The sequence below is a fragment of the Eriocheir sinensis genome, chromosome 13, assembly GCF_024679095.1.
Source record: "Eriocheir sinensis breed Jianghai 21 chromosome 13, ASM2467909v1, whole genome shotgun sequence".
Classification (NCBI taxonomy): Eukaryota; Metazoa; Arthropoda; class Malacostraca; order Decapoda; family Varunidae; genus Eriocheir; species Eriocheir sinensis.
The window spans coordinates 14,851,339-14,878,299 of NC_066521.1; the positions used below are offsets into that span (position 1 = coordinate 14,851,339).

The 26,961-nt window shown below is 48.0% G+C and overlaps 1 protein-coding gene across 1 annotated transcript in view; it reads right to left on the reverse strand.

Annotated features, from left to right (window-relative positions):
* Positions 1-4,101: 4,101 nt before the first annotated feature.
* The window catches only part of LOC126998056 (chondroitin sulfate proteoglycan 4-like), a 70,295-nt gene continuing 47,435 nt past the window's right edge, over positions 4,102-26,961 (reverse strand). Inside the window, exons 9-18 of the mRNA XM_050859384.1 lie at positions 25,008-25,238; positions 24,543-24,709; positions 21,580-23,497; positions 20,795-21,106; positions 20,364-20,504; positions 18,961-19,191; positions 17,753-17,945; positions 16,256-16,411; positions 13,598-15,969; positions 4,102-13,346 (exon numbers count right to left, since the gene is read on the reverse strand). Coding sequence (XP_050715341.1) covers positions 13,176-13,346; positions 13,598-15,969; positions 16,256-16,411; positions 17,753-17,945; positions 18,961-19,191; positions 20,364-20,504; positions 20,795-21,106; positions 21,580-23,497; positions 24,543-24,709; positions 25,008-25,238 — 5,892 coding nt within the window. The 3' untranslated portion in view covers positions 4,102-13,175. The remainder of the gene's footprint in view (positions 13,347-13,597; positions 15,970-16,255; positions 16,412-17,752; positions 17,946-18,960; positions 19,192-20,363; positions 20,505-20,794; positions 21,107-21,579; positions 23,498-24,542; positions 24,710-25,007; positions 25,239-26,961) is intronic.

A 26,961-nucleotide genomic window follows, 5' to 3' on the forward strand; every position in this document is an offset into this window, starting at 1 on the left:
CTTCACACCTCTCCCCTTTTCTTATTTTGTCACATTCTTCCTTCATTTCTTCGTTTTTTCTTTCCTTTTCCTTCTTTTATTTTTCCCTTTCTGTATTCCTTTCTTTCTTTATTCTTTCCTTCCTTCCTTCCTTCCGTCCTTCCTTCCTTTCTTCCTTCCTTCCTTCCTCCTTTCCTCTCATCTCATCTCCTCTCATATAACTCTACTTTCCTTTATTTCTCTTCTCTCCTTTTTTTTCTCTTCTCCTCTCATACCTCTCCTCTTCTCTCCTCTCCTACCCTCTGTTCTCTTCTCCTCTCCAGTCCTCCTCCACTCCTTCCTCTCCTTCTTCCCTTCCATTCTTGTTTCCTCATTTCGTCCTTACTCACTTCCTTACTCTCTTCCTTCGTTCCCTCCCCCCTCCCCCCTTCCTCGCCTTGACATATTCGCCAGCGAGGATCCGGAGTCCGCGCATAATTTCCCGACTCGCGCCAAGAATTTACTCGCAGACTTTCCATAGAGTCAAGTCAGTCTGCAAATTGGCTGGCGAAGACTCACATTAACGAGAGGACGGACGCCAAACCCCCGCTGCTGCTGCTGCTGGTGCTGATACTGAAAGGGAAGCTTTATTTATTTATTCATACATTTTTTATTTTCATAGTAAAGGAACTAGCTCAAAGGGAATAAACCAACATAAAAAACACAAAAGTCCCTCTGAAATCATGCTGCTTTTGCTGGTGGGGGAACTTTATTTATTTTTATTATCATATTATTGCAGAAAAGGAGGTAGCTCATGGCCAATAAACAAAGAAAAAACAAAAAAGCCCGCCGAAATAATGTTGCTTTTGCTGAAGGGGTATCTTTATTATGTTTTTTTCTATATTAACGGAAGTAGCTCAAGGGTATAAGGCGCTGCTCCTTCAAAAGCAAGCAGAAGGAACAAACCAATCCAGCAAGAAACAAACTAATTCTAATCCACAAACAAACCAAATCTAATCCACCCCAAAACATGTTATCCAGCAAGAAACAAACTAATTCTAATCCACAAACAAACCAAATCTAATCCACCCCAAAACATATTATCCAGCAAGAAGCAAACTAATTCTAATCCACAAAAAAGTTCGCTACCAAGAAACAAATGAAGGAAAAAAAGTGCTCCTTTAGATTGCATGGAGGTGTTGGTGCAGTGAAAAGTATTGTGGCACTCACCTGGGCCGCCGCACCTGAGACTGAGCTATTAACCTCCAGGTATTATAAGGTGGGCGGGAGAGTTAGTGCCGGTGCCTGGCGACCCCGCGGAGGCGCCTGACGGAGGGCGGGAAGTAAATACTGGAGACGGATGAGGGAGGTGGTATTGCGCCATCCCTCTTGTTAATTGTATTCCATCACGGGGATTTAAACACTCACTCCCTCTTCTCCTCTCCTCCTCTTGCTTTCTCTTTTCCTCTCTCTTTCTCTTTTCCTCCCTCTCTCTGTTTATTTTTTTTTTTATCTATTTCTTTCTTTCTCCTTCTCTCTCATTCTTTTGACCTGTTTATCCGTATCTCTTTCTTTTTCCTCTTCTGTTCTGTTTATCTATTTATCTCTATCTCACCTTTCTCCTTCTCCTATCGCTTTCTATGCATCTATTTATCTCTGTCTTTCTTTCTCATTTTCCTCCTCTCTCTATTTATTTATTTATCTCAATCTCTTTCTCTCTTCTTCTCTCTCCTTTCTTTCTTCTTTAGTTCTTCTCTATCTCTGTTGTGTTTCCCAGATATTGCTTCTCTTCTATTTTTTTTGCTTTTTCTGTTTCTCAATCTTTCTTTCTTTCCTTCTCCGTATCTATCTATCTATGCATCACTATCTCTTTTTCTTTGGTCTCTTTCTCTCTGTCTCTTTTGCCTTCTACAGATTTTGCTCCATCTTCGTATCTCTCTCTCTCTCTCTCTCTCTCTCTCTCTCTCTCTCTCTCTCTCTCTCTCTCTCTCTCTCTCTCTCTCTCTCTCTCTCTCTCTCTCTCTCTCTCTCTCTCTCTCTCTCTCTCTCGCTGTATTCCTGTTTAGCATTCATACGCCTTGTTGCCTCCATCTCCTCCATCTTCTTCACTCTCTCCTCCTCCTCCTCCTCCTCCTCCTGTTGAGCAGCGTGAATTTTATTTCTTTGTAGCTTCCTCCCTTGACCCATAATTTAAAGGCTCGCTTCCAATTCCTCCAGTAGCTGTTTCCTCCTCTTCCTCCTTCTCTTTCGTCCCCTTCCTAATTTTATTGCACTTGTTTTAACGTTTATGGATGTTTAGTATTTCCTTATTATTGTTTTCCTCCTTTCTCTTTATTTCTTACTTCGTTTGTTTGTCTATTTATTTTGTTTTAGTTTTCATTATATTCTTCTGGTGTTCGATTTTCTCTCTGTTCATTTGTGTGTGTGTGTTTGTTTGTTTGTTTGTTTACTTTGTTATTTATTAGTTATTTTCTCTTCACTTCGTTTGGTGTTTTTTTTTTCATTTTCCATTATCTTTTTATTTTATCGTTTCTTCCCTTTTATCATGAACATACTTCCCCTATCTTCTCTCTCTCTCTCTCTCTCTCTCTCTCTCTCTCTCTCTCTCTCTCTCTCTCTCTCTCTCTCTCTCTCTCTCTCTCTCTCTCTCTCTCTCTCTCTCTCTCTCTCTGCCCTTCTTCCATATTTCTCTTATTTCCTTTCCGCTTCCGCCTCTCTTCCTTACCTTCGTTCTCCTCCGCGTCCTTTATCCTTCCTGCCTCCTTCCCGTTCTTCCTTCATGCTCTTATCCTTTCTTTAACTTTCCTTGCTCTCCTTCCTTCCTTCCTTACGTCCTTTATCGTCCGTTCTCTGTCTCTTCCTTTTTATTTTCTTTGTTTCCTTTTTCTTCCATTTTCTTCTATTGCATTTTTCTTCTTTCTCTTTGTATCTTCCTGGCTTTCTCTTTTTTTACATTACTTCTTCCTCTTCGTTTTCTCTTCTTCAGCTTTTCTCTTTTACTTCCTTAATCCCGTTCTTCTCTCTTCTTTCTTCTTTTTTTCTCCTTTTCTCCTTTTTCTTCCATTTTCCTTTGTTGCATTTTCTCCTTCCTCTTTGTATCTTCCCGTCTTTCTTATTTCTTTTGACATTCCTTCTCCCTCTTCGTTTTTCTCTTCTTCAGCTTCTCTCTTTTACTTCCTTAATCCCGTTTTTCTCTCTCCTTTCTTTTTTTTCTTCGAGTTTTATCTTTTTCTTCCTTAATTTCACCCTCCCTTCCTTTTTTCTCCATTGTCATCATCTTAGTTTTTCTTTTCTCTTTTACTTCCTTAATCCCGTTCTTCTCTCTTCTTTGTTTTTTCTTCGAGTTTTATCTTTCTCTTCCTTAATTCCACCCTTCCTTCCTTTTTTTCTCCATCATCATCATCATCCTTGTTTTTCTTTCGCATTTCTACTTCTTGTCTTGTTTTATTCCCATCTTCTCTTTCTTGCTCCTTTCTTCTGGTTTCTGTATCTCCTCATTCCCTCTTTTTTTTTGTTACCATTCCTTGCTTCATTTTTTCTTTCCTTCCCTCCTCACCTGTTATCTTTTTATCTTCCCACCTTCTCTTTCTGTTCCTTGCCTTCCTCTCTCCCCTTCTCCCTCTTCCTCTCTCCTTTTCCTTTTCTCATCTCCCTCTCACTTTCCCTTCCCCCTCTCCCTTACCCATTCTCTCTCCCTTCCTTTCCCCTCCTCTGCGCCCTCCCTCTCTCTCCCTCACCTCCTTCATCTCCCTCCCTTCCTCTCTCTCCCTCACCCTCTTCATCTCTCTCCCTCTCCCTCTCTCTCTCCCTCCCTCCCGCTAACTGTGTAATTGCTATCAGGGAGGACTGTTAAAGAAGATCTGACTTTTGAGAACTCTTACCGTGCCTGATGAGAGAGAGAGAGAGAGAGAGAGAGAGAGAGAGAGAGAGAGAGAGAGAGAGAGAGAGAGAGAGAGAGAGAGAGAGATCAAGTTTTCTGCTTTGTTGCGTCCCGGTTGGTGAAGTTATAGGAATTTATCTTCAGCCTGTATTTCTGTTTTATTTTATCCGAGTCCATATTTATTTATTATTCATTTTTCACCACTAAGAAAATACATGCAACCATTCTTCTTCGTTAAGGAATACAATAATCAAACCACCAGGATCATTTGTCATTTTATTAAAAACTATATATATAAATTCTTTGGCACTAAACTGTACAATTACAAACGGTGTATTTTTTTTATTCATGGCAAAATAACTTAGTCTTTATCTCTATGTATCTGTCGTAGGTATTCTCTGTACAGGGGAGATATTTCGGCTGTAGGTAACTGAGACGGAAGACCAAACTCACACGTACAGACATGCTTCCTCCTTTCCTTCCTCCTTCCCTCCCTCCTTGCCTTCCTTCATTTCCTTCTTCCCTTTTTCTTTGCTTTCCCTATCCTTTCCTTCCTCCTTCCCTCCCTCCTTGCCTTCCTTCCTCTCCTTCTTCCCTTTTTCTTCGCTTTCCCTATCCTTTCCTTCCTCCTTCCCTCCCTCCTTGCCGTCCTTCCTTCCCTTCTTCCCTTTTTTTTTTCGCTTTCCCTATCCTTTCCCTCTTCCTTCACTCCTTTCCTTCCTTCCCTCCCTCTTTCCTTTTTCCTCCTATCCCTCCTTTCCATCTTCTTTCCCTGCCTCCTTTCTTTCTTTCCCTCCCTTTCGTTTTTTTCTCCACTTCCTCCTTTTTTTCGCTTTCCTTATCCTTTCCCTCTTTCCTTTTCCTCCTATCCATCTTCTTCCCATCTTCCTTCCCTGCCTCCTTTCCTTCACTCCTCCATTCATCTATCGCTTTTCCTTCTGCCTCCTTCCTTCTTCCCTTTTCCCTTCCTTTGTTCATTCTTTTATCCACTCATTGCTCTTTCCTTTTACCTGCCTTCCTCTTACCTTTCTTTCACTTTCACCTGCCTTTCTTACCTGCATTCATTTTACCTTTCCTTTAATCTCACCTGCCTTTTCTTTACCTGCCTCTTCCCTGCCTACCTAACTGCCTGTCTTCCTTTCGCTTTCTTTGTAGCCTGCCTCGACCTGCCTCACTTACTCTGCCTCCCTACCTGCTTTTCTACCTCCCTGCCTGCTTTACCTGGTTCCCATCCTGCTTCTCCTGGTGGAAATCTTAGAGGGCGAGTCAGAGCAAACAGGCAGAGAGTAAAAGATAAAGAGATGGGACTAAAAAATGAGTATGCGGTTAAGAATAAAAATGCAGAAGAAAAATATGAAGTAAAAAGGTTGGGAGTATGATGATGAAGTAATATTTAATTCAGACTACACGCTGTGGCTTTTTGGGGCCCGCCTTAACTCGCTATATGTAAGGCATTAAGACCGTCTGTAGGAGCCTGTAGTAATTTGGGGAGCTGAGGAGAAGGAGGAGGAGAAGGAGCAAGAAGAAGAAGATGCAGAAGAAGATTAAGAAGAAGAAGAGGAAAACGAAGAAGGTGGAGAAAAAAAAGGACAAGGAAAAGAAGAAGGAAAAAGAAAAGAGAAAGGCGGGGGAAGTGAAGAAGGAAGAAAAAATATAGAGGTATAAAGTAGAAAACGTTGAAGAAAAGAAAAAAAATATATATATGAAGATGGGAAAGGAGGAAAAACGAAGATGGAACATGAATAACTAGCATGATATGTAACAAAAATATGAATAAGATTAATTAAGAACTAAAAGAAGAAGAAGAAGAAAAAGAAGAAGAAGAAGAAGAGGCAGCTAAAAAAGAAGAGGAAGAGAAGGAAAAGGAGGCTGTCTGTGCATATGTAAGGTAAAGAAAGAGGAGAAAAAGAAGAAAAGAAGGAAAAAGAGGGAAAAGAGTAGAAGGAGAGGGAGAACGAGGAATAGGTGGAAGAAATAGAGAAGCTTAAGGCAGAAAACGTGGAAAAAAACAGAAAAACAACAACAGTGAAGAAAAAAAGGACGAAAAAAGAAAAAAACAGGACTAACTAGCATATATGTAACAATAATAATAGGAACAAGAGTTAGAAGAAGAACAAGAACAATAAGAAGAACAAGAACAAGATAAAGAAAACACACAACAAAAAAAATCACTAAAACAACAGAGTAAAGAATAAAAAGGGAAACCAGAGAGCAGAAAAGAGGGAAGAGGAGCATTAGCAACTTGACACAACAACAAGGAGAAGACAAAAGTTGCAGGACCGAGTGACAGCATTACAGGAAAAAGGAAACAGCCGGGGCGGAGAAGCGATGGTCCGAGGAAAAGAAGAAAAAACGGTCCTAACTAATTCCTGTCTTTACTCTTTTCACCTGTTTTTCTGCCGCGCTCCACCTTTTTGAGAGAGAGAGAGAGAGAGAGAGAGAGAGAGAGAGAGAGAGAGAGAGAGAGAGAGAGAGAGAGAGAGAGAGAGAGAGAGAGAGAGAGAGAGAGAGAGAGAGAGAGAGAGAGAGAGAGAGAGAGAGAGAGAGAGAGAGAGAGAGAGAGAGAGAGAGAGAGAGAGAGAGAGAGAGAGAAGAAAAAAAAGGCCTAAAAACGGCTTACGTAAATATTAATGAGGACACGAGAGACGGCAAATAAAAAAAATAATCAACTTTACGACAATGAACCCGAAAAGGCAAAAAACAAAACAAAAAACAAACAAACGTATGATCACCTCCCTTTTCGCAAGCTCCTGAAGGTGGGGGAGGAAGAAGAAGAAGAGGAGGAGGAGGCTTGAAGAGGACGGGCGGGGCATTTTCCTCCTCCAGTAGCTTCTCTTTTCCCCCTTTTTCTTACCCTTCTGCTTTTGGTTGTCAGGGAGAGATTTGCATACTGACTCCCGCGCTTATGTATGCCCGGGAGATGGTCTGGGGACGAAGGGAGGGAAGGAGGGAGGCAAGGAGGTATGAAGAGGCACTAGGCAGGACGAAGGAAGGGAAGGAAGGAGGTAAGAAAGCAAGGAGAGGGACTATGAAGGAGGGAAGGAGCTAAGATTAGGTTTTGGGTAGGAAAGGAGGGAAGGTACGAGGTAGGAAGCCAAGGATGGAGGTAAAGGAGGAGGGATGGAAGGAGGGGAGAAAGCAAAGAGATGAAGGAGGGAAGGAGAGAAAAAGAGCCGTTAAGAGGGAAAAAAGGGAGAAAAGGAAGGAGGGAAGAAGGTAAAATCGGAGGAAAGGAGGCAAAAAAAGAGGTAAGGGAGCAAGGGAAGACAGAGGGGAGGAAAGAATGGAGGAAAGGTGGAAGGGGAGGGGGTGAGGAGGGGCACTTTATAGGTAGAAAGGAGGGAGGAAAAGAGGTAAGGAAGGAAGAAGAGACACAGGAGGGAGAAAAAGGAGAAGGGAGAGGAAAGGAGCGGCTCTAAAAAGGGAGGAACAGGGAGTAAAAAAAATAGTGAAAGCTGGAAAGGAGGTAGACGAAGGGAAGGGAGAGGAGGGAGACAAGTAGAGGGAGTGGGTAGGAAGAAGTAGGAAGGTAAGGAGAAGCACAGGAAGGGAAGGGGGAGGAGGGAGACAAGTAGAGGGAGTGGGTAGGAAGAAGTAGGAAGGTAAGGAGAAGCACAGGAAGGGAAGGGGGAGGAGGGAGACAAGTAGAGGGAGTGGGTAGGAAGAAGTAGGAAGGTAAGGAGAAGCACAGGAAGGGAAGGGGGAGGAGGGAGACAAGTAGAGGGAATGGGTAGGAAGAAGTAGGAAGGTAAGGAGAAGCACAGGAAGGGAAGAGGAAGGAGGGAGACAAGTAGAGGGAGTGGGTAGGAAGAAGTAGGAAGGTAAGGAGAAGCACAGGAAGGGAAGGGGAAGGAGGGAGACAAGTAGAGGGAGTGGGTAGGAAGAAATAGGAAGGTAAGGAGAAGCACAGGAAGGGAAGAGGAGGCACTTGAAGGCTCGGGAAGTTATTGGATGGAAAAAAGAGGAACTGGAAAAAAACCGAGGCGAAGAAAGCGCTCGGAGGAAGATGAAGGGTCTAAGATGGAGAAGAGGAGGAGGAGGAAGGGAAAAATGAAAGGAAAAGTGGAAAAGAAGGAAAAAGAGGAGGTGGAGGTGAAGGTGCGTGAATAAATCTGCTCATGTTCACTAGATCATAAGGTGAAGGTGTAGGAGCTTTCAGGTATTTTAAAATCCTCCAGGAGCATATAAAACAAATTAAAATGATTCAGGTAACGATATTTTTGACTCTCTGTTTACGTATATAAATTTTGATGACTTGGGTAACTATTAATTTTGACAAACCGCACCTGTGTATATATTAAAATGATTTCAGTAACCACTAATGTCGATACAGATTTATGTATTTAAAATTAAACGGCTTCAGGAACTACTAATTTTGTCAAACTACCTGTGTATACAAATTCAAAGCTGTGCCGGTATCTTCAAAACGCAAGAAATGACTAAGATAACATGACTGAGGTAACTAACTTACAATACTCGCTATAAATAATATCAAAATATTGCAGGTAAATTTTGGAACATAAGAGGTAATTTCCGCCTAAAAAAAATGAATGAATAAATACGAAAATAAAAACCCAAGAAATAACTAAAAACTACTCAGGTAACTAACTTATAAAATACCGTCTATATATGTCATTTAAAAAGTTCAGGTAAACGTCGGAGCACGAGAAGGTAATCCCCCCTAAAAAAAAACGTTCTCAAAACATTCCCAGACCTTTTGAACACCTGCAGAAAGACAGAGCAGGGAGGTGAAAGACGCAACAGGTAACACCCCAAACCGCAAGGCCGAGTAGAGGCATTCAGGGCCTTTGTAGCACCCGCAGGTAATTCCGTTTTTAACTTTCCCGAGCAATTTCAGAAGGCGGCGTCTAACTTCCCGAAGCTTGAGGTAACTTCCGAGCTCCCGAGGTAATTGACAAACACATTGTACCACTCAGGCAACTTTTCCACACCTCTGCTCCCTCGACGCCCCGCAGCCTCCGTGATGACTAAACTACAATTATAAAACTGCACAAAAGTTATCCAAGTTCTCGGTCACTTATACAACTTTTCTCTATTGCATAAAAAAGAAAAAACGTGGCATCATTACAAGTTGAGGAGCTCATAAGTAGCTTTCGTTTTTAACCTTTTGTCTCGGGAAAGTTTCTCCACACAGGTAAAAAATGAATTAGAAAACTTTGACAGCCACCGTGATAGATTTCCAGGTTGGTGAGAATCAGGTTTTGAAGATTCTATAACCAAAGATTTACTGACGAAGCTAAAAAGGAATAGTTATATGTTTGGCAGGTGTTTAATCGATGCCCAGGTTGTTGAGGAGAGGGTCATATAAAATTCTTCAACCACAATGCAAGATGGACCAATTACAACTCTTTTCTCTTTCTCTTTTCAGGTGATGACGATCCCCAGACGAGGCAGGTAAGCTTGTTTTCCCCTAATAATAACTATTCCCATACTATTGAGGCAGGCGAGCTCTTTCCCATACTAGTACCAACGCAGGTCAATATAGTTTTCCCAGGTAACGGCTATATCCAGGCGAGGCAGGTAAGCTCCATATTATCCTAGTACCTTTACCTAATCTTGCGCACAGGTGAGTTTTCTTTCCAGTTGAGGCAGATACGTTCATTTCCTTCCGATTATCCTTACCTAATCTTCTATACAGGTGAATCTTCCTTCCCCAGGTAACCGTGAGGCAGTAAGCTCTATCCCTTTACCTAATCTTCCACACAAGTGAATTTTCTTTCCCCCCGGCGAGGCAGATAAGTTTCATTTCCTTCCAATCATATTTACCTATTCTTCTATACAGGTGAATCTTCTTTCCCAGGTAACCGTGAGGCAGTAAGCTCCATCCCTTAATAGTACACTTAACTAATCTTCCACGAAGTGAATTTTCTTTTCCCCCGGCGAGGCAGATAAGTTTCATATCCTTCCAATCATATATATCTTTTCTTCCAGACAGGTAAATTTTCCCTATTCCAGGTAGCGATGATTCCCAGATTAGAAGCATATGACCACAGATGTTGCGCAGACTAAACGAAACTTTCCAACTTTCCCAGATGAGGCAGATAAGCTTGATCCCTTCCTAGTACCATTACCTAATCCATTCCTTTTCTTACCTATCCTTACCTAAACCCCAAACACAGGTACACACAAAGGCTTCCGTCCTACCTGCCCTGCGCGGCTACTCAAACCTGAAACTGCGGTATGAAAATAGGATTGGTCCGTATTTTTATGTACAGTATCATTTGTGCAAAAAAACGTAAGCAGGAAACCTCATTATGCAACGCTTCCTCACTCACACCAGGGCTTGCCGCCATTACCTCTATCCTTACCAGTGCTCGCTATCTTCATCACCCTCACCATCTTCATTAGTATATTATGCATGGCTATACGTACTGTGTGTGGGATCATTTTTCCATTATATATGTCGTGAGTATTTTTAGTTATCATCATTATAAATATTACTCTTCCTGTATGCGGAACTAAGTATATATATCTGTACATAATGCACTTAGGGGGAAAATCACAATGCTAATATGATGGGGGACTGACAAAGGGTGATGGGGGTGGACTCAGGTGGGTGGGTTTATTAGGTTGACAGGTGGACTCACGCGGACTGACGGGAACTTAGGGCAAACTATTAGGACTCAGGTTGACTTATGGGAACTTTTTAAGGGTTAGGATGACTCAAGATGACTTAGTAAACATTAGCCTTCAGTTGCATCACACAGTATACACCTTGAGTACTGCAGGTAATGGGGGGAGGGGGGGAACAGGTAGGGCAGGTGAGGCGGGGCAGGTGAGGAGGGTATCTGGCCGGAACACGTGTCAGGTAGGATTAACATTACATAGCTAGAACTGATTAATGATAGAAAAATAACCTTAAGATACTGCAAATGTTCAGGGGCAAAAGTAGAAATATATAGTTTTTTTTTGTTACCTAAAGTATAAGGAGTGAACAAAAATCGTGTTAGTGTTGTCCAAATAATTCGATTTTGTGTCGTTCAAACTCAGGTATGGAACGTGAAAGGTATAACGCGTCCTTCTTCACTTGTTTTCCTCGTGTGATAATGAGAAGAAAAAAATAATTGAACTCCACACGTTTCCTTTTGCTGCTTGATAACTTAAGATAATTTAAATAAGAAAGAAATCAAATTAGACCGATCTTAGTATTCAGAGATAAGTTAATCATACATACATACTTAAAGACACACACAGACACACACACACACACACACACACACACACACAGTTCGTCCCTCCCTGAATCATTTAGGCCACTTTTCCTGACCTGTCCACTCGCAGGTCACCAGCACCTGTACGGCAAACAGTCAAGGTGAATCACGACAATCCCAAATCCTCATAAATAAACGAGACACGAACCTTAAAACTGTATAAGAGAAAACGAGTCTCTCCTCAAACACTTAAAAAACAACTTAACCAAATAATAGTTACAAAATAGCAAAACCTTAAAAATTGAGAAAAGTCTGCTATGTACAAGAAATCTTAAAAATAGAGAGAATCGCATGTTTTTTTTTATCAGGACCTTAATAACTGGAAAGAAACGGATCAGCTTTCTTCTTCACTCCCGAGCCGAAACATTAATTAAATAAAACTTATGTACAGAAACAGGTTAACCTTAGAGAAAGAATTTGTGAGGCGGTGTTGAGGTGGTGGGGGTGGGAGGAGGGGGAGGGGAGAGGGGAGAAAGGGGGTAGGGGACGGGAGTGGTGGAGGGGGAGGTGATGCGGGGGGGAGGGGGATAAATGGCATCCACCCAAATAAAAATCCACCTCATTCAGTCACGCTCCCTGCATGATCCCACTCCACACACACACACACACACACACACACACACACACACACACACACACACACTCCCTTTCGCTGTAACGGCATAAGGGAAAAAAAGGGAAAAAAAGAGGCCTATACTTTTTTTCCCAAGGGCCGCAAACGTCCTCGTCAGGCACAGATGATGATGATGATGAGTCTTGGGGATTCTCTCTCTCTCTCTCTCTCTCTCTCTCTCTCTCTCTCTAACATAAACCGGATCTAAATAAGTGTCACGGTTCCGATTTTTTTCTTTTTTTTCTCTCTTTCTCTTTCTCTTGTTTCGAATTCTATATTATTTTTTTTTTGCTCCATTTTCGTCGTCAGTTCTCTGCATTTTCTTCTCTTCCTTTATTTCCACTTTCTTTCTCCTCTCTTTCTCTTTCTTTTTCTCTTGCTTCGTCTTTTCCTCTTCATTTTTTTTGTCCCCTCCATCGTAGCCAGTTTTCTTTATTCTCTTTTCTTATTTTGTTTCTTCTCTTTCGTAGCGAGTTTTGTATTACTTTTTATTTTTTTTGTCTCCTCCTTTATCGTCAGTTTTCTTTATTCTTTTTTTTTCTCCAGTTATCCTTTGTATCGAGTTTTCTGTGTTTTTTTATTACGATATTTGAGTCACGGTTTCTTCCACTTATTTTCTCTCTCTGTATCAATTTTTCTGGGTTTTCTTTTTACATTTATTTGTCTACTCATGTTTTTACTCACTTCTGCGACTTTCACTCAACACTGGCAATACAGGTCGAGTATCAAACGAGTCACCGTGGATTTATTTTTATCCCTTTAACTTTATTTTATCTCACGTTTTATATTTCATTGTATTTCCTTCATAATACTTCTCATTTTCACTCATTCATTTCCTCTTTGTATTCTCCTGTTGATTCTTCACTGCAAGCACTAATAAATTCTCCCATATGACTCACTCACTCACTCACTCACTCACTCTCTCACTCACTCACTAAAACACTCACAGGCGACGGGAGGGAGTTGTTAGGGCACTTACGGATTCTTTTTTATTAGGAAGCCGCGATCCCATTTTCTGTGAACGCGACTCCCTTATAGCGGGAACTCATCTGTCTGTTCCTTTATCCATGTGTTCAAATTCACCTGTGGCGCAAACACACAGAGGCGAATAACTATCGTGTCACAGGCTAGGATGTTTTAAGTTATTCCAAAGTTATTCTATTTTTTTTTCTCTTTTTTTGTCTTTTTTTCATAGAGTCGTGCTCTGTATAATGTCCGGGAGAGGCTGTGGTGGTGACGGTGGCGGGGTTGGTGTCGGTAGTGGTGGTGGTGATGGTGGTGATGGCGGCGGGGAGCGAGATGATGGGTGTGTGCTTGGTAGTGGTGGTGATGGGTGCTGCGGTGATGGCGCCGGTGCTGCTGTTGGCGGGATGGGCCTCAGTTTGGCGTGGTGGTGTGATGGTAGTGAACGTGGAGGGGACGTGGGTGGTGTTGGTGGTGGTGGCAGCAGTGGTGGTGGTGGGGGGGAGGTAACCGCCCACCTCAGCCGGTTCTATACCCAGTACTGGTTCTTCCTGAGCATGGGGTTAGTGGTGCGCGGCTGGTGCTTCTCGTAGAGGCCCCACTCCTCCGCCTGCTGCGTGTCCATGCCGTACGGGTAGCCGGCCAGGTGGGGGTCGTAGGGTGAGTCGCGCGAGGCGGTGTCGGTGCAGAGGGGCGTCACCTGGGCCGCCGAGGGAGGGGTGGAAAATAATGAGGACAAATTATACCAAATGTAACAACTCAAGTGAACAAAACGCTAGGTTTCTCTCTCCTGTATAGGGAAAATCTACAAATAAAATAAGTTTTACGAGAATAGGGCAAAAATATGTTTAAAATCTTAAGAAACCGACTATCAACCCAAAGTGAAAAATGTAGTGTAAGAACCAAACATAAGTGAGTGAACGTGAGGCGTAGGATGAGAGGGAACTATACCTTGCACTGCGGCACGGCCGGCGACACCTCCCGCGAGATGTCATGCGGCCACGAGGCGTCCGAGTCGGTGAGGTGAGCCGCCAGGCCCAGGCCGCTGCCGCCGTTGTGGTGATGGTGGTGGAGGTGCCGGCCCGGCCGCGGCGAGGACGGCAGGTCGGTGGGGCGGCACTCCAGCTCCGACATGTCGTCCGTCATGAAGGAGTTGGGCCGCGAGTCTGAGGGCAGCGGCGGCGGCAGCGAGGCCACGTCGGCGTCCATCCCCACGTCGCTCCGCTTGTCCGAGGGCCGCCGCCTCGTGGCGAAGCGGGCCACCACCACAATGGCCACGATGGCCGCCAGGGCCACCGCCCCGGCCACCACCACCACGAAGTAGTCTTCAGGGATGCCAAGGAACGAATCAGAACCACCGGCTCCCGCGCTGCTCGTCTCGGAGCTGCCGCGGACGGAGGGAGGCAGGTCGGGTCGCAGGTGCCTGGGCGGCTCCGCGCCCTCCTTCAGCACCGCCCCCGCCTCCACTAGGGAGAGGCGGAGCGTGCCCTCTGCTGGCTGCACGCCCGGCGCGGGCACATGCAGCACGTAGTGAAGGGCGTCGTGCAGCGGTTCTTCGGCCTTGAGGTTGAGCTTCCTGGCCACGTAGTAGATGACGCCGGCCCGCAGCTCCTCGTGCGTGAACTGCTGCACCTCGTGGGAGCGGCCGGAGCGTCGCACGCGGCGGGTCACCTTCTTGATTCTGCCGAAGCGCGGCCGCCGCTTCACCTTGAACACGGGGCTGCTGCCGGTGGCCGTGGCCAACTGGGAGGCGTCCAGGTGCTCCAGCGTGAGGCGCGTGCGGCCGCCCACCACGGCCGTCAAGGAGTTAGACTCCACCAGAGGCGTGACCACCACCCGGACCTCCACACCGGGCACCGTCGCCTCCCACGTCCAGATGTCCACCTGGAAGTTGTCTGCTGGCTCGGCCATATCTTGCTGCATGTACAGGATCTCGCCCTTGTCCACGTTCACCTGGCCAAACGTGTGCACAACCTGGTCCTTCATGTAGAGGTGTCCGAACCTGGGCGGCCTGGTGACGTTGTAGAAGATGTGTTTGGGGTTGCCGTTAGTGTGGGCGGCGAGGTGGTGTGGGGTGAGGTATGTAGTGGTTGTGGTCTGGCGCAACGGCAGCACCGTGTGGTTGACCAGCGTCAGGGTGAGCGGCTGGATCTCGATGGTGAACACAGTGTACTTGGGCTCGTGCTTGCCATCCGACACCTTGAAGTAGAATCTGTCCGAGTCGTTGCTGCCGTCGTGGGCGTACAGAATGCGGCCCTCGTTGATGTCCTCCTGCGTGAAGGACTGCACTGCCACGGTGTAATTGTGCGCCAGGATGAGGCGGCCGTGGTCTGGCGTGTTCATCAGTTCGTAGTCGATCTCGCTGGGTGGGTTGTCGGGGTCCGTGGTTAGCAGACTTTGGTTGGTGATGACGGCATTCTGGCGGTGCACGACCCTCATTACTGGCGGCGTTGTCACCAGAGTGAACGGTTGGTCGTTGACCGGCGTCACGCTCACGTTGAGGGAACCGTTGAACAGCAGCACATCTGGGGACGAGCCGTTGCCGGCCAGGGCCACGGTGAAGCCCAAGGCGTCGTGCATAGTGTCGCTGTGGTCGTGTTCGTACCGCACGCGTCCCTTTTCTATGTCCCGCACCGTGAAGGTGTAGCCCTCGGTGAGGTTCCTCTTGCGCAGAGTGAAGATGCCGTGCGTGGGGACTTTGGTGACAGTGGTGATGAGGCGCGGCGGCGGGCGGTCGGCGCTGTTGGCGGCGGGGTAACCTTCGATGAACTCCAGCACCGCCGACAAGTTAAGGTTATCGGGCCGCACCGTCGCCTGTCCGCCCTCGGCCACTACAAGCGGCGCCAGGCCCAGGTACCGCTTCAGGCCGCCCCCGCGCGGGCTGGCCACCGATATCTCCAAATGGAACTCCAGGTCCTTGAGCGGCTCAGCGAAGGGCGTCTCCACATCAAACACAAACATGTCGCTGGCGGAGAGCTCGGCGAAGGGACTCGTGTGCTCGAAGATGACGCGTGACTCGTTGACGTGGCGCTGCGTGAAGTTCTCGACGGGCACGCGCACGCCACCGGGGCCCTCGAGCAGCAGGTGGCCGAGCATGGGCGCCTGTCGCACCACGTACATGACGGAGCGGTGCGGGTCGTGGTCCGTGGTGAGGGTCAGCAGCACGTCGGGAGACAGTGTCTGCTGCATCATCGGGAACACCCACAGCGGCTTGTTGTGCTTTAGGTGCAAGTGCAGCTCCCGCGCCGTCACCGTGAACACGTGTGAGCCCGTCCCGTGCACCTGGTCACTCGCCTCCCACCTGAACATGCCGGACAGCCCGCCTGAAAAAAATGTTGAGCACAGGTCAGTCTCGTCCAGCACAGGCGGTGAAGTAAACATGGCCTAAACAACACCAGTCAACACGGCGCCTTGTTTTTTGGGGATTAAAAGGAAAATGAAGTTAATTGAACATTTAGCGTCTGTCTGTCTGTCTGGCAGGGTAACAGGATTTACATAATCCATTCTAACCTCTTCACACTCGTGTACCACCCACCAATGCCAGCACCCTAAAACACTCATTGTTGCCCGTGCCACCGATTCCCTCCCAGGGGTGTAGGACGCACGCACCTGTGTGGGTGAAGTAGAGGCGCCTGTTGTTGACGTCCGCCTGGGTGAAGGAGGACACGGGGTGGCTCAGGTTGGAGGCGAGGGACAGGAAGCCGGAGTCGGGCGTGGCCACGGTGATGGTGAGGTTCTCCGGCGGTGTGTCGGGGTCCATCGCACCTGCGGAAAAACAAGAGACAGCCGTTGTTAATTACCTAGACGGAGGCGGACGAGGGCGGCATAAAAATGCTCCAACTCTTGTCCCTCGGGAAGAAAAATGGCTGGAGTTTTATCTTTTTGGTTCCGAGCTGAATTCGTTGTGCCTTTCGAAAATGTTGAGGTCATATAAAGAAGAAAAAATCCCTCAGCCGGGTTCCTGTAGCAGATGGTATGAATAGAAATGAATAAGTAGGGAAACAAAACAGACCCTTGGAAAATAAAAAGGAGGGACTAACAGAGGCGGCGCCATTAGAAAAACAACAGTGCTGACAGGCGCCGCCATTAAGAACACAATGGCGTGGAGGAAAACTTCGGCACACCAACACAACACTCCTTCCCTCAGCTGTAACGCCACACGCCCGCCAACACACCCCTCCATCACCAAACACAATACTACGAACGCCTCCATCAGACAACTCCATTATCGTCCCTAGAACACAAGAGCACACCATCAACAACACAATACTACACAGAATATCACGACACAATACAACAACAGCCTCGTTCCTTCACCTCCATTATCACACCCAGAACGAACACAAGGACACATTATCAACATACACCCACACAAACCTCCTTCTTTCAGTTGCAATACCACGCCCTTAATACAACGACACATTATTACCAACACAACACCACAGCCTCTTTTCATCAGTTCCACCATTACGCCTACAACACAAGCACACACTACCACCAACACAAAACCACAACAGGCTTCTTTCCCCATAACTCTGATCCCATACACCCACACCCACTTTTTAACACTCCCACACATCAGCACTTCACCTCAACACCCCTCATCACTATTGCACCACACACTCCTTCATCACAAGACCATCTCATGACCACAACATCCATCACCACTACCACTCCGCTACACCAAAACCTCCCATCTATAAATCACCCTCAACGCCACGATACACATCTCAGTTTCTCTTCCCCCTCAACCTCCTCCACCCCCTCCCCATGGTATGAGTAACTCCCATCACCACCACCACTGCACCGGTTCTTCCCCACTGCAGCGCTCCGTTCTTCCCCTCACCAGCACTGCATCACCAAGGCCTGTTCCCCTCACCCTCACGACGGCCTTCTCTCCCTCTCAACGGCCCGGCTCACGAATATTTTGGAGCAAGGTTTTGAAGGGAGGAAACTCGTGAATAATTCTTTGCATGGCTTTGAATTAAACAAGGAAAGCGCTTAAACTTTCACGCAGTACACACACACACACACAGACACACACAAACATACGCACATGCACGCTCACTCTCCCTCCCTCCCTCACTCCCTCCCTCCCACACATACCTAAGTTGGAGTTGGTGATGAGGACGGTGTTGCCCTCCCACAAGGTCACGCCGGTGTTGTTGATGACGAAGGGCGCCTCGTCGTTGATGCTCTTCACCTGCACGTTCACCTGGGCGGGGGCGCTCTGACGCACACCTGACACGGCCACCAGACTGAACGTGTCCTGGAGGCGCTCCGAGTCGTCGTGAACGTACTGAAGGAGACGATGAAGGAGGGTGTCGTTAGAGAGAGAGAGAGAGAGAGAGAGAGAGAGAGAGAGAGAGAGAGAGAGAGAGAGAGAGAGAGAGAGAGAGAGAGAGAGAGAGGAATAATAAAGTAGGCATACAAAGGGTCAATTTAATGAAGCCCACACTCCCCTTCCTTCACCTCTGCCTCGTCCCTCATGCACTACACCTACCCAGCCCTACCCTCTCACTCACTCCCCCACCCACTAACTCATCTATCTACCCCGTACCCACCCATCAATTCACCCATCCATCCATCCACCCATCTATCCATCCATCCACCCATCTACCCTCTCACTCACTCACTCTCTCACTCGCTTAACTACTCATCCATCAACTTATTTCCCTCAACCCTATCCACCTATCCTCTCACTCACCCTCCCACCCACTCTCCCACTTACTCTCCCATCCATCCACCTATCCATCAGCCCCCCACTCCTCCATCTGCCCGAAGCCCACGTTAGCCTTTTGTGAAGTTATTTCAACTTTGCTTGGCGGCAGTGGCTGAGTGGCCTAATACCCGGGCCGGCATGCGAGGGCCGCCAGGCAACACTGACTCAATCAACTTTGTAAACACTCCCTCAACAATGTCCAGGAGATTACGCCATGCAGGTCGAGGGGCGCGGGAATGAAGAGGTGGAGACACATTGTCCTTGAGGAGGCATAAGTGTGTGTGTGTGGGGGTGAAGGGGGGGTTGTTGTGTGTGTGTGGGGGGGGGAGGTGTGTGTGTGTGTGTGTGTGTGTGTGTGTGTGTGTGTGTGTGTGTGTGTGTGTGTAGGTTTGGCGATGGGGATGTTTTTTTTTGTGTGTGTGCGTTGCTATTATTTTTGTCTTTTCGTCCTCGTTCTCCCGTAATCATTTGTCAGGTCCATAATTTCTTAGTCTTTTTATATATTCCATTTATCTTCCTCTTCTTGCTTATTCCCTACCTCCTCCTTTCCTTTGCTTATTCCTCTCCCTCCTCCTCCTCCTCCAAAACTCACCGAGATGAGTCCCTGTTTGAGCTGCTGCGGCGTGAAGGCCTCCACGCGTCGCCCTCGTCTGCTGGAGAGCTCGAGCTGCCCCGCCGTCGGCTGCACCGTCACCAGGTACTGCCGGATCTTGTCGGTGTAGTAGTCTGTGAGGACGGTGACCACGGAGGGCGTCACCGTCGTCTGCGAGCCTTCCTTCACCTGCAGCAGCCCCGCCGACAGATAGATCGTCTTGGGGATCACCTGGGCGGCAGAGATTAGGCCGAAATGAGGGGCGGGGAGAAAATTGTCCGGAAAAAGTCCCTCGTTTTAACGCTAAAGTGACAAAGTTTTCGATTAAGTTCCTGGTTTTGATTTGAAATTTGCATAGATTTGCATACGAAAGTCGACCAGACCGCCTCCGACCCTTTTTTTATTCCCAAATTCGAACTGATGTCCCTCTAATCCCAAGTAGGCGGAAAAATGCTGAAATTTCTTTCTGGCCGTGGATTCATTGGCTTGTCTTTTATCATATTTTACCTGTCATCAGCCTTCCTCCCTGCCTGTTCCTGTCATAACCCATTTTTTTTCTACTCTTCCCTTCCCCCAAAACACCATCACTTATATCCTTATTTTCTTGTCTTTTCTTACCTTTTCTTTGTCCCTGTTATTCGTATCCCTTCAATACGTAACCTACAGAAACTTTCCTTTTATTTCTCTCCTCTTATTTAGCTTCACTCTTCTCTCTTTCTGTTTTTTGTTTCCTTATATTACCTTACATACCATCACTTCTCTTTTCTTCCTCTCTTCTTTAGCTTTCCTCTCCTTTCCTTTTCTTTCTCTCCTCTTATTTAGCTTCACTCTCCTCTCTTTCTCCCTCTTCTTTGTATCCTTTCATTACCTTATATACCATCACTTCTTTTCTTTCTATCCTCTTCTTTAGCTTTCCTCTCCTTTCTTTCCTTACCTCTTCCTTCCCTTCACTCTCCTTCCCTTTTCCCTCGTTTCTCTTTCTTTAGCTTCTCTCCTCTTCCTTGTCCTTCCTTTTCTTTCTCTGCCATCATTCTACTCTTCTTCCTTACCACTATATCAACACTCCTTTTTCTTTCCTTATTTTCTCCTACCACTCCTTCTCCTTCTTACTCTTTACCGCCATTCTCCTGCTCTCTCTCCCTGTCTATCTACCTTTGCTCTTCCTTACCATTATCTTCCTCCCCTCCCTTGGCCTCACCTGCAATCAAAACAGGCTAACAAATACACCTGTCAGCACACCTTGCCTCACCTGCCATTTCATCCCCCACCATCATTTCCCTTCCCTACCTCTACGTGTTGTTCCCTTCCCATCCCACTTTCCCTTTCCCTCTGCCTACAGTCACACAAACCTCACTCTCACCTGCCAACAACCTGTCCCACACTTGTCCCACACCTGCCCTCACCTGGATGGTAAAGACGAGGCGGGACAGACTTGAAATTCCGTTTGTCACGTCGAACACGAAATGGTCGCTGGTGACGTTCGTGCCGACCTCGACGTAGTGAACTCGACCCTGGTTGATGAGCGCCTGGTCGAACACGCTGACCTGGTAGACACACACATACGCACGCACACACACACACACACATGGGAGGGAGATAGGAATAGAGGAAAGAGAGGGGGAAATATCAGATTAATGCTTCATGTATCAGCCAACACTTTCATCTATCAATAAAAACAATAAATCCGAAAGCATCAGGAACATCAAAGAGAACCAGCGGATGATGAATCACTCGCTTGAACTTCTGAATAACCGCACAGGTGAATGACAGGTAAAGAACACACAATACAACATCAAACACGCGACCTCGACAACAGCAGTCATTGGATAATTACCTCGGGCTTTAGCGAACTTGCTTCTTCCTCATATTCTGGACTGGTGGCGCTGGAAGAAGAGGAGGAGTTGGGGCTGGAGGGTGATGATGAGGAAGACGAGGATGACGATGAGGATGATGCGGGGCTGTGATCGATGTAGAGGTAGCCATTCTGAGGTCGCTGCACGATGACGTAGGTGATGTCAGAGGGAGCTATGTTGGGGTGCATCACGTTTAAGACAGCCTGGTCGATCGTCACACGCGCGCCCTCCTCCACCTTGGCTGTTGTGTTATTGAGGACGACCAGCGGCTCCCAGTAGCTCTCCGGGTACACCTGGGAACACGTGAACAAAGGTTGGGCAGGTGAGGGGCGCCGGAGGGAAGGCAAGAGGTGAAAGTTGCTGCGGGATGTTGTGATTGCTTTACGTCTCGAGGGGTTCAGGAAGATGTGTTTTTGTTTTTGTTTTGGTGTGATATGAAGATTGGTGTGTGTGTGTGTGTGTGTGTGTGTGTGTGTGTGTGTGTGTGTGTGTGTGTGTGTGTGTGTGTGTGTGTGTGTGTGTGTTTGAAGAAGTTTTTTTTGTGTGTGTGTGTTCTCGTTTATCCATTTTCAAACTAGTTGAAAAATATGAAATGTGGTTGCAATTTATAAATTTAATTTCCACATATATTTTGCCGATTATAAAGGTGTATATATCTCCCGTTTGTTATGCTGGAATACTTTAAAGTTGATGGATGTTTTATGTATATAATGTTATGTCACACACACACACACACACACACACACACACACACACACACACTCACCTTCACCTCGAAGATCCCCTCGGTTGTGGTGTCGCCGATCCTCGCCTGGAAGCGGAACTCGTCTCTGAAGCTCGGGTCGCCCTTGTTCACGTACTTGAGGTTGCCATTCTGCAGGTCAGCCTCTGTGAAGGTGTTGCGGGGCTCCAGGGACGCCGGACCCAGCAGGCGGCCGTAGCGGGGCGGCGTGGTCACGTGGAAGAGGATGGCGGCGCCCCACGCGTTCATGTTGGTCTCGACACTCAGGTTGTAGTTGGTGATGGCGGCGTCCTGGCCGCGCGGGACGATGATGCCGCTGTTGTTGACGATTTCGATGAAGGGCTCGGACGCCACAATCTCCAGGATGCCCGTCGAGGACAGCTGCCCGTCCGTCACCGAGATGACGGACTTGCCGTAGGAGGGTCCTTCGTGGCGGAACACGATGCGCCGCCGGTCGATGTCTTCCTGCGTGAACAGGTACACCGGGTCCGACCGGTCCTCCACGTGGTAAAAGTCACCGTTGGGGATCTTGCTGCGCGTGTACTGGATGCTGCTCGAGGGCGTGTCCATGTCAGGGTCCACGTACAGCAGGTCGTTGGAGGTGACGACCCGCTCACTGTTGGTCACCACGTTGAGCACCTTCTCCATCATCCTGATGGGGTGGTTGTCGTTGATCATGATGATACGGAAGTGCAGGACGCCCACGTACTGGAAGTCCACCTCGGGGTCCTCCGCCAAGGCCACGAAATGGAAGCGATCCTTGTTGTACTCTGAGTCGTCGTGTTGGTACCAGACGGAGCCCGCGTTGATCTCGTGCGAGGTGATGAAGCTGGTGTTGAGCCGCTCCGGAAAGATCATGGACTCGTCGATCACGTTGATGGAGCCGTGCTTGGGTGGCGTCGTCACGTTGAACACGATGTTCCTGATGTCCTGCACCTCGATCTTGAGGTTTTTGTCGGTGATCTTCTCCCGCCCGCCCTCCTGCACGTCCAGTCGCTCTACCACGATGTCAGCGTCCACGGGCGGCGGCGTATGGCGGATGTTGAAGGTGTGAACGTTGCTGGCACGGGCGTTGCTCGACACCTGGAACTGGAAGGAGTCCCGCAGCGTCGAGTAGCTCTTGCGGTGCAGCCTGTACTTGATCCTGCCCGTGGCCACGTCCTCTTGACTGAAGGTGGATCCCTTCTGCAGCTCCTTGTGCTGCGTCAGGTCCCCGGAGCTGAGGAAGATGGAGCCGTACAGGGGCAGGGAGATGATTTTGTACATGATTTCCCGGGCTGGCGACGGGTCAGGCCGCGTCTCGCTCTGCAGGAAGCCCTCGGAAATGAAGCTTTCTTGGACCCTGTCGACCAGGAGCTCTGCGTTGCGGATGATGTCCACTGTGACGGAGACGAAGGTGATGGTGAACGTGTACTCCGTCGGAAACTTGTGCTCGCCGCAGAAAAGCTTAAACTTGAACTCGTCCTCCTCCGGCTCCTTGCTGACGTGCTTGTAGCGGATCTTGCCCTTCTGGAGTTGCCGGCTGCTGAACTGCGTCACGACGCCCCACCGCTCGGGGCCGCGAAGCCGCTGGACGGAGCCGTAGCGAGGCTGACCCGTGATCTCGAAGAACACCTCCAGGTCCTGCTCGGGGGCGTTGGTGGTGTAGGAGAGGTTAGCAGGCGTGATGAGGGCCAAGCCGCCGTGTGTGATGCTGAGGCCCGTCTTGTTGACCAGGTACACCTGCAGCTCGAAGGCTGCCACGCGCAGGATCACCGGGTCGCTGGTCTCGATGCTGTCCGTCACCTGCAGCACGATCTTGGTGTTGGGCGGCCCGCGGTGCACGTACGACACCAGGCCGAGCTGCACTTGCTCCAGCGAGAAGGTGTGGATGGGGACGCCGGGGGACTGGGAATTCTGCACGTAGCCGTTCTCGGGGTTCTTCAGGTTGAGGACCGTTATCCTGCAATGCGAGGGGCAGCTGGTCAGGGAATGGGACGAGGCTGGCGAGACAAACACCGCATACCTCAGCCTCTCTTACGTGCCCTTCATTCCTCCCCGTACCTCCCGTCCTCGCTACCAACGCCTACCTCCTCCCGGGCACCATCCGAGGTCCTACTCAACAGTATGGAAGAAACGTCAGAAGAGCGCGCGAGAATATCAAGGCGTCACCATGGCAACGCTTAGAAAGGCTGTGCAATATTGCTGTACGTATGTTTTTTTGAATGAGTGTAAAATGTAGCACACCCTGTCGTCTTCCGTCACCACCATGTCACAACCGTTACCCTACTGCCACTGCTGCCCCCACCACCACCTTTCCAATCACGTTCTCCACAACCGCCGCTATCACTACCTCTCCATCCCTGCACCACCACCACCACCACCACCTCCACTACCACCTCCACTACCACCACCACCACCACCACCACCTCCACCTCCACTATCACCACCACCACCACCACTTCCACCTCCACCACTACCACCACCACCACTACCACCACCACCGCCGCTATCACCGCCACACAATCCTCGGGGCACTTCGCCGCTTCCCTCCTGCCATATCACACACTCTCGCTCTATCAGACTCCAAAACTTTCACGATTGCAACCTCCAAGAATACTTTTATTATATCGGTTCCCGCGGAAGAAAGTTTACTATATTTTTGGAGAGCTGTTGCCTGGGCGGGCTTGTTTGTACCCTGAAAATGCGTTTAAACTTTTTTTCTCCCCTTTGGATTCCCGGATACAATACCGACGCGCGGGACAGTGACGCGACGCCGCTGCCTCCCTCAGAATGTAAAGAGAATTTCATATCATACGTTAAGACCAGCGTATCCGCGCGACATAGCGGCTCCCGTCACATGCAGAACGACATTCCTTACTCACAAATTAAAAACTGCAAACCTAACAACCCGAAAAACTGGACCTGGGAACTGAGGAGGAAGGGAAAAATGCGACAAATTACGCCCGTCCCTGCACCTACCGCCCACCTGTGCACACGAGCCTCACCTGAGTTTGTCCGCCGGTGTGTCGCTGTCCAGCACGTTGACCACCTCCGGCGTGATGGTGCGCGTGGTGCCCGCCGCCAGCCGCAGCACCTCGCCGGGGGGCAGCTGCAGCCGCGGCGGGTCGTTCCGGGACACGACTCGAACTGGCAGCACGAACCTATGGCGGGACTGTGGACGGGGGAAGAGATAGATAGATAGTTAGATAGATAGATAGATAGATAAATAGAGGGAGAGAGAAAAGAAGAGAAGAGAAGACAAAGGAAGGAGTAAAGTTTAATTCTGTTCAGTGCTGGCGGAAATTATCAAACAAACATACACCTGTCCATCCACTCCTACATAAACACACCTGCATACCCTCACACACCTGTCTCCCTATACACTACACCTGTAAACACCCTCCTCCCTCACACATACACGCCTTCACAGACCTGTCCAACAACTCCACACCCACACCCCCTCCACACACCTGCAGATAGGAAGGCAGAATATACCCGGACCGCGTGACCAGTTCAAGCTCCAGCACAACCGAGTCTTCAGTAGTCTCGGAGCCGTCGTGCACGTAGGAGACCCCGTCGTTGTTGAGGTCGAGCAGGGTGAAGGTGTTGTCCTCAGGTCTCCGCCACAGCTTGACGTCCAGGTGTCCGCGTGAGGGGAGTGTGATGACGTGAAACAGGACACCCGACTCCCTCACACCATACTGCCGGGAGAGGGACGAGAGAAAGGGCGTGTGAATTAGCTTTGTTACTGCGAGAGAGGAAGTGAAGGAGAAGGAGAAGAGAGGAAAAGGAGTAGAGCGGGGGAGAAGGAGAAAGGAACGATGATGTGGAGAAGAATAATAAATGAAAGGAGAAGATTGAAGGAGGAGAAGAAGAAAGGATTGGAGATGATGTGGAAAAGGAGAAGGAGAAACGAAAGATGATGTGGAGAAGAATACGAAATGAAAGGAGAAGATTGAAGAAGGAGAAGAAAGGATTGGAGAAGAATGGAAATGAAAGAGTCAAAAAGGGTAAGGAGAAAGGAAAGGAGAAGACTAAATGAGAGGAATAAAAAGAAAGGAAAGGAGAAGAGTGGAGGAGAGGGAGAAGAAGAAAGATGGTGTGGAGAGGAGGATACTGAAGGGAACATACGGACATAGAGCAGAGAGAATGAAGGAGGAACTGGAGAACATTGTAGGAGGAGAAGGATAAATAGGTTAAAAATTGCTTAGAGAAGGAGAAGAAAGAATTGAGAAACAAGATGGATACAGGAGAATATGAAGGAAGAAAAAAAGGGAAGGAAGATAATGAAGACGGACGAGGAGTAGGAAGAAGTAAGGAAGAAGAAAAAGGATGTAGAATGAGGAAGAGGAGGAGGTGAAGGAAGAGAAGAAAATGTGGAGTAAAATCAGAAGAATAGAAAAAGGAAACGCAGAAAAAAGTTAGGAAAGTGAGAGAAAAAGGATATAGAAGACGAGGAGAAGCAGGAAGAGGAGGGAAAGAAATAGGATATGGAACGAGGAGGAGAAGGAGAGAGAGGAGGAAAAAAAGAAGAATGTGGAACGAGGAGGGGAAGGAGGGAGAGGAGGGAAAGAAGAAGGATATGGAACGAGGAGGGGAAAGAGGGATAGGAGGGAAAGAAGAAGGATATGGAACGAGGAGGGGAAGGAGGGAGAGGAGGGAAAGAAGAAGGATATGGAACGAGGAGGAGAAGAAGGAGGGAGAGGAGGGCAAGAAGGGTGAAGGAGGGCGAGAGAACAGATCAAACAGAAGACGGGAGCTCAGCTGAGACGGAATGAGGTTATCTACTGTGCTAACCCGAGGAATACTAAGGCTCTCATCTACATCTCGAGGAAAGGGGAAACCAGAAGGAGGAGGAGGAGGAGGAGGAGGAGGAGGAGGAGGAGGAGGAGGACAGCTGTGAAGGTGAATGATGATAAGGAGGAGGAGGAGTAAGAGGAATATAAAACTTATCAGAGGAGGAGAAGGAGGAGGAGGGGGAGCGAATTCAGAAAGAGGACGAGAAGAAGGAAGAACGGTAGGAGAAGGGGAAAAGAAAAAGAAGAGGAGGAAGTTGAGGAGGAGGAGGAAAGATGAACAAGAATAGCATATGGACGGGAAAGAAAGGAGGAAGATGGGGAATGGGAGGAACAGAGGAAGAGGAAGGAAGACTAGGAGATGGAGGAGAAAAAAAAGTAAGGAAGGAGAGGGAGGAAGGGAAATGAAAATGATAAGGAAATGAAAAGAGGAGGAAGTCGAGGAGGAGGAAGAAAGATGAACAAGAATAGCATAAGGACGGTAAAGAAAGGAGGAAGATGGGGAATGGGAGGAACAGAAGAAGAGGATGGAAGGATAGGAGATGGAGGAGAAAAAAAAGTAAGGAAGGAGAGGCAGGGAGGGAAATGAAAATGATAAGGAAATGAAAAGAGGAGGAAGTCGAGGAGG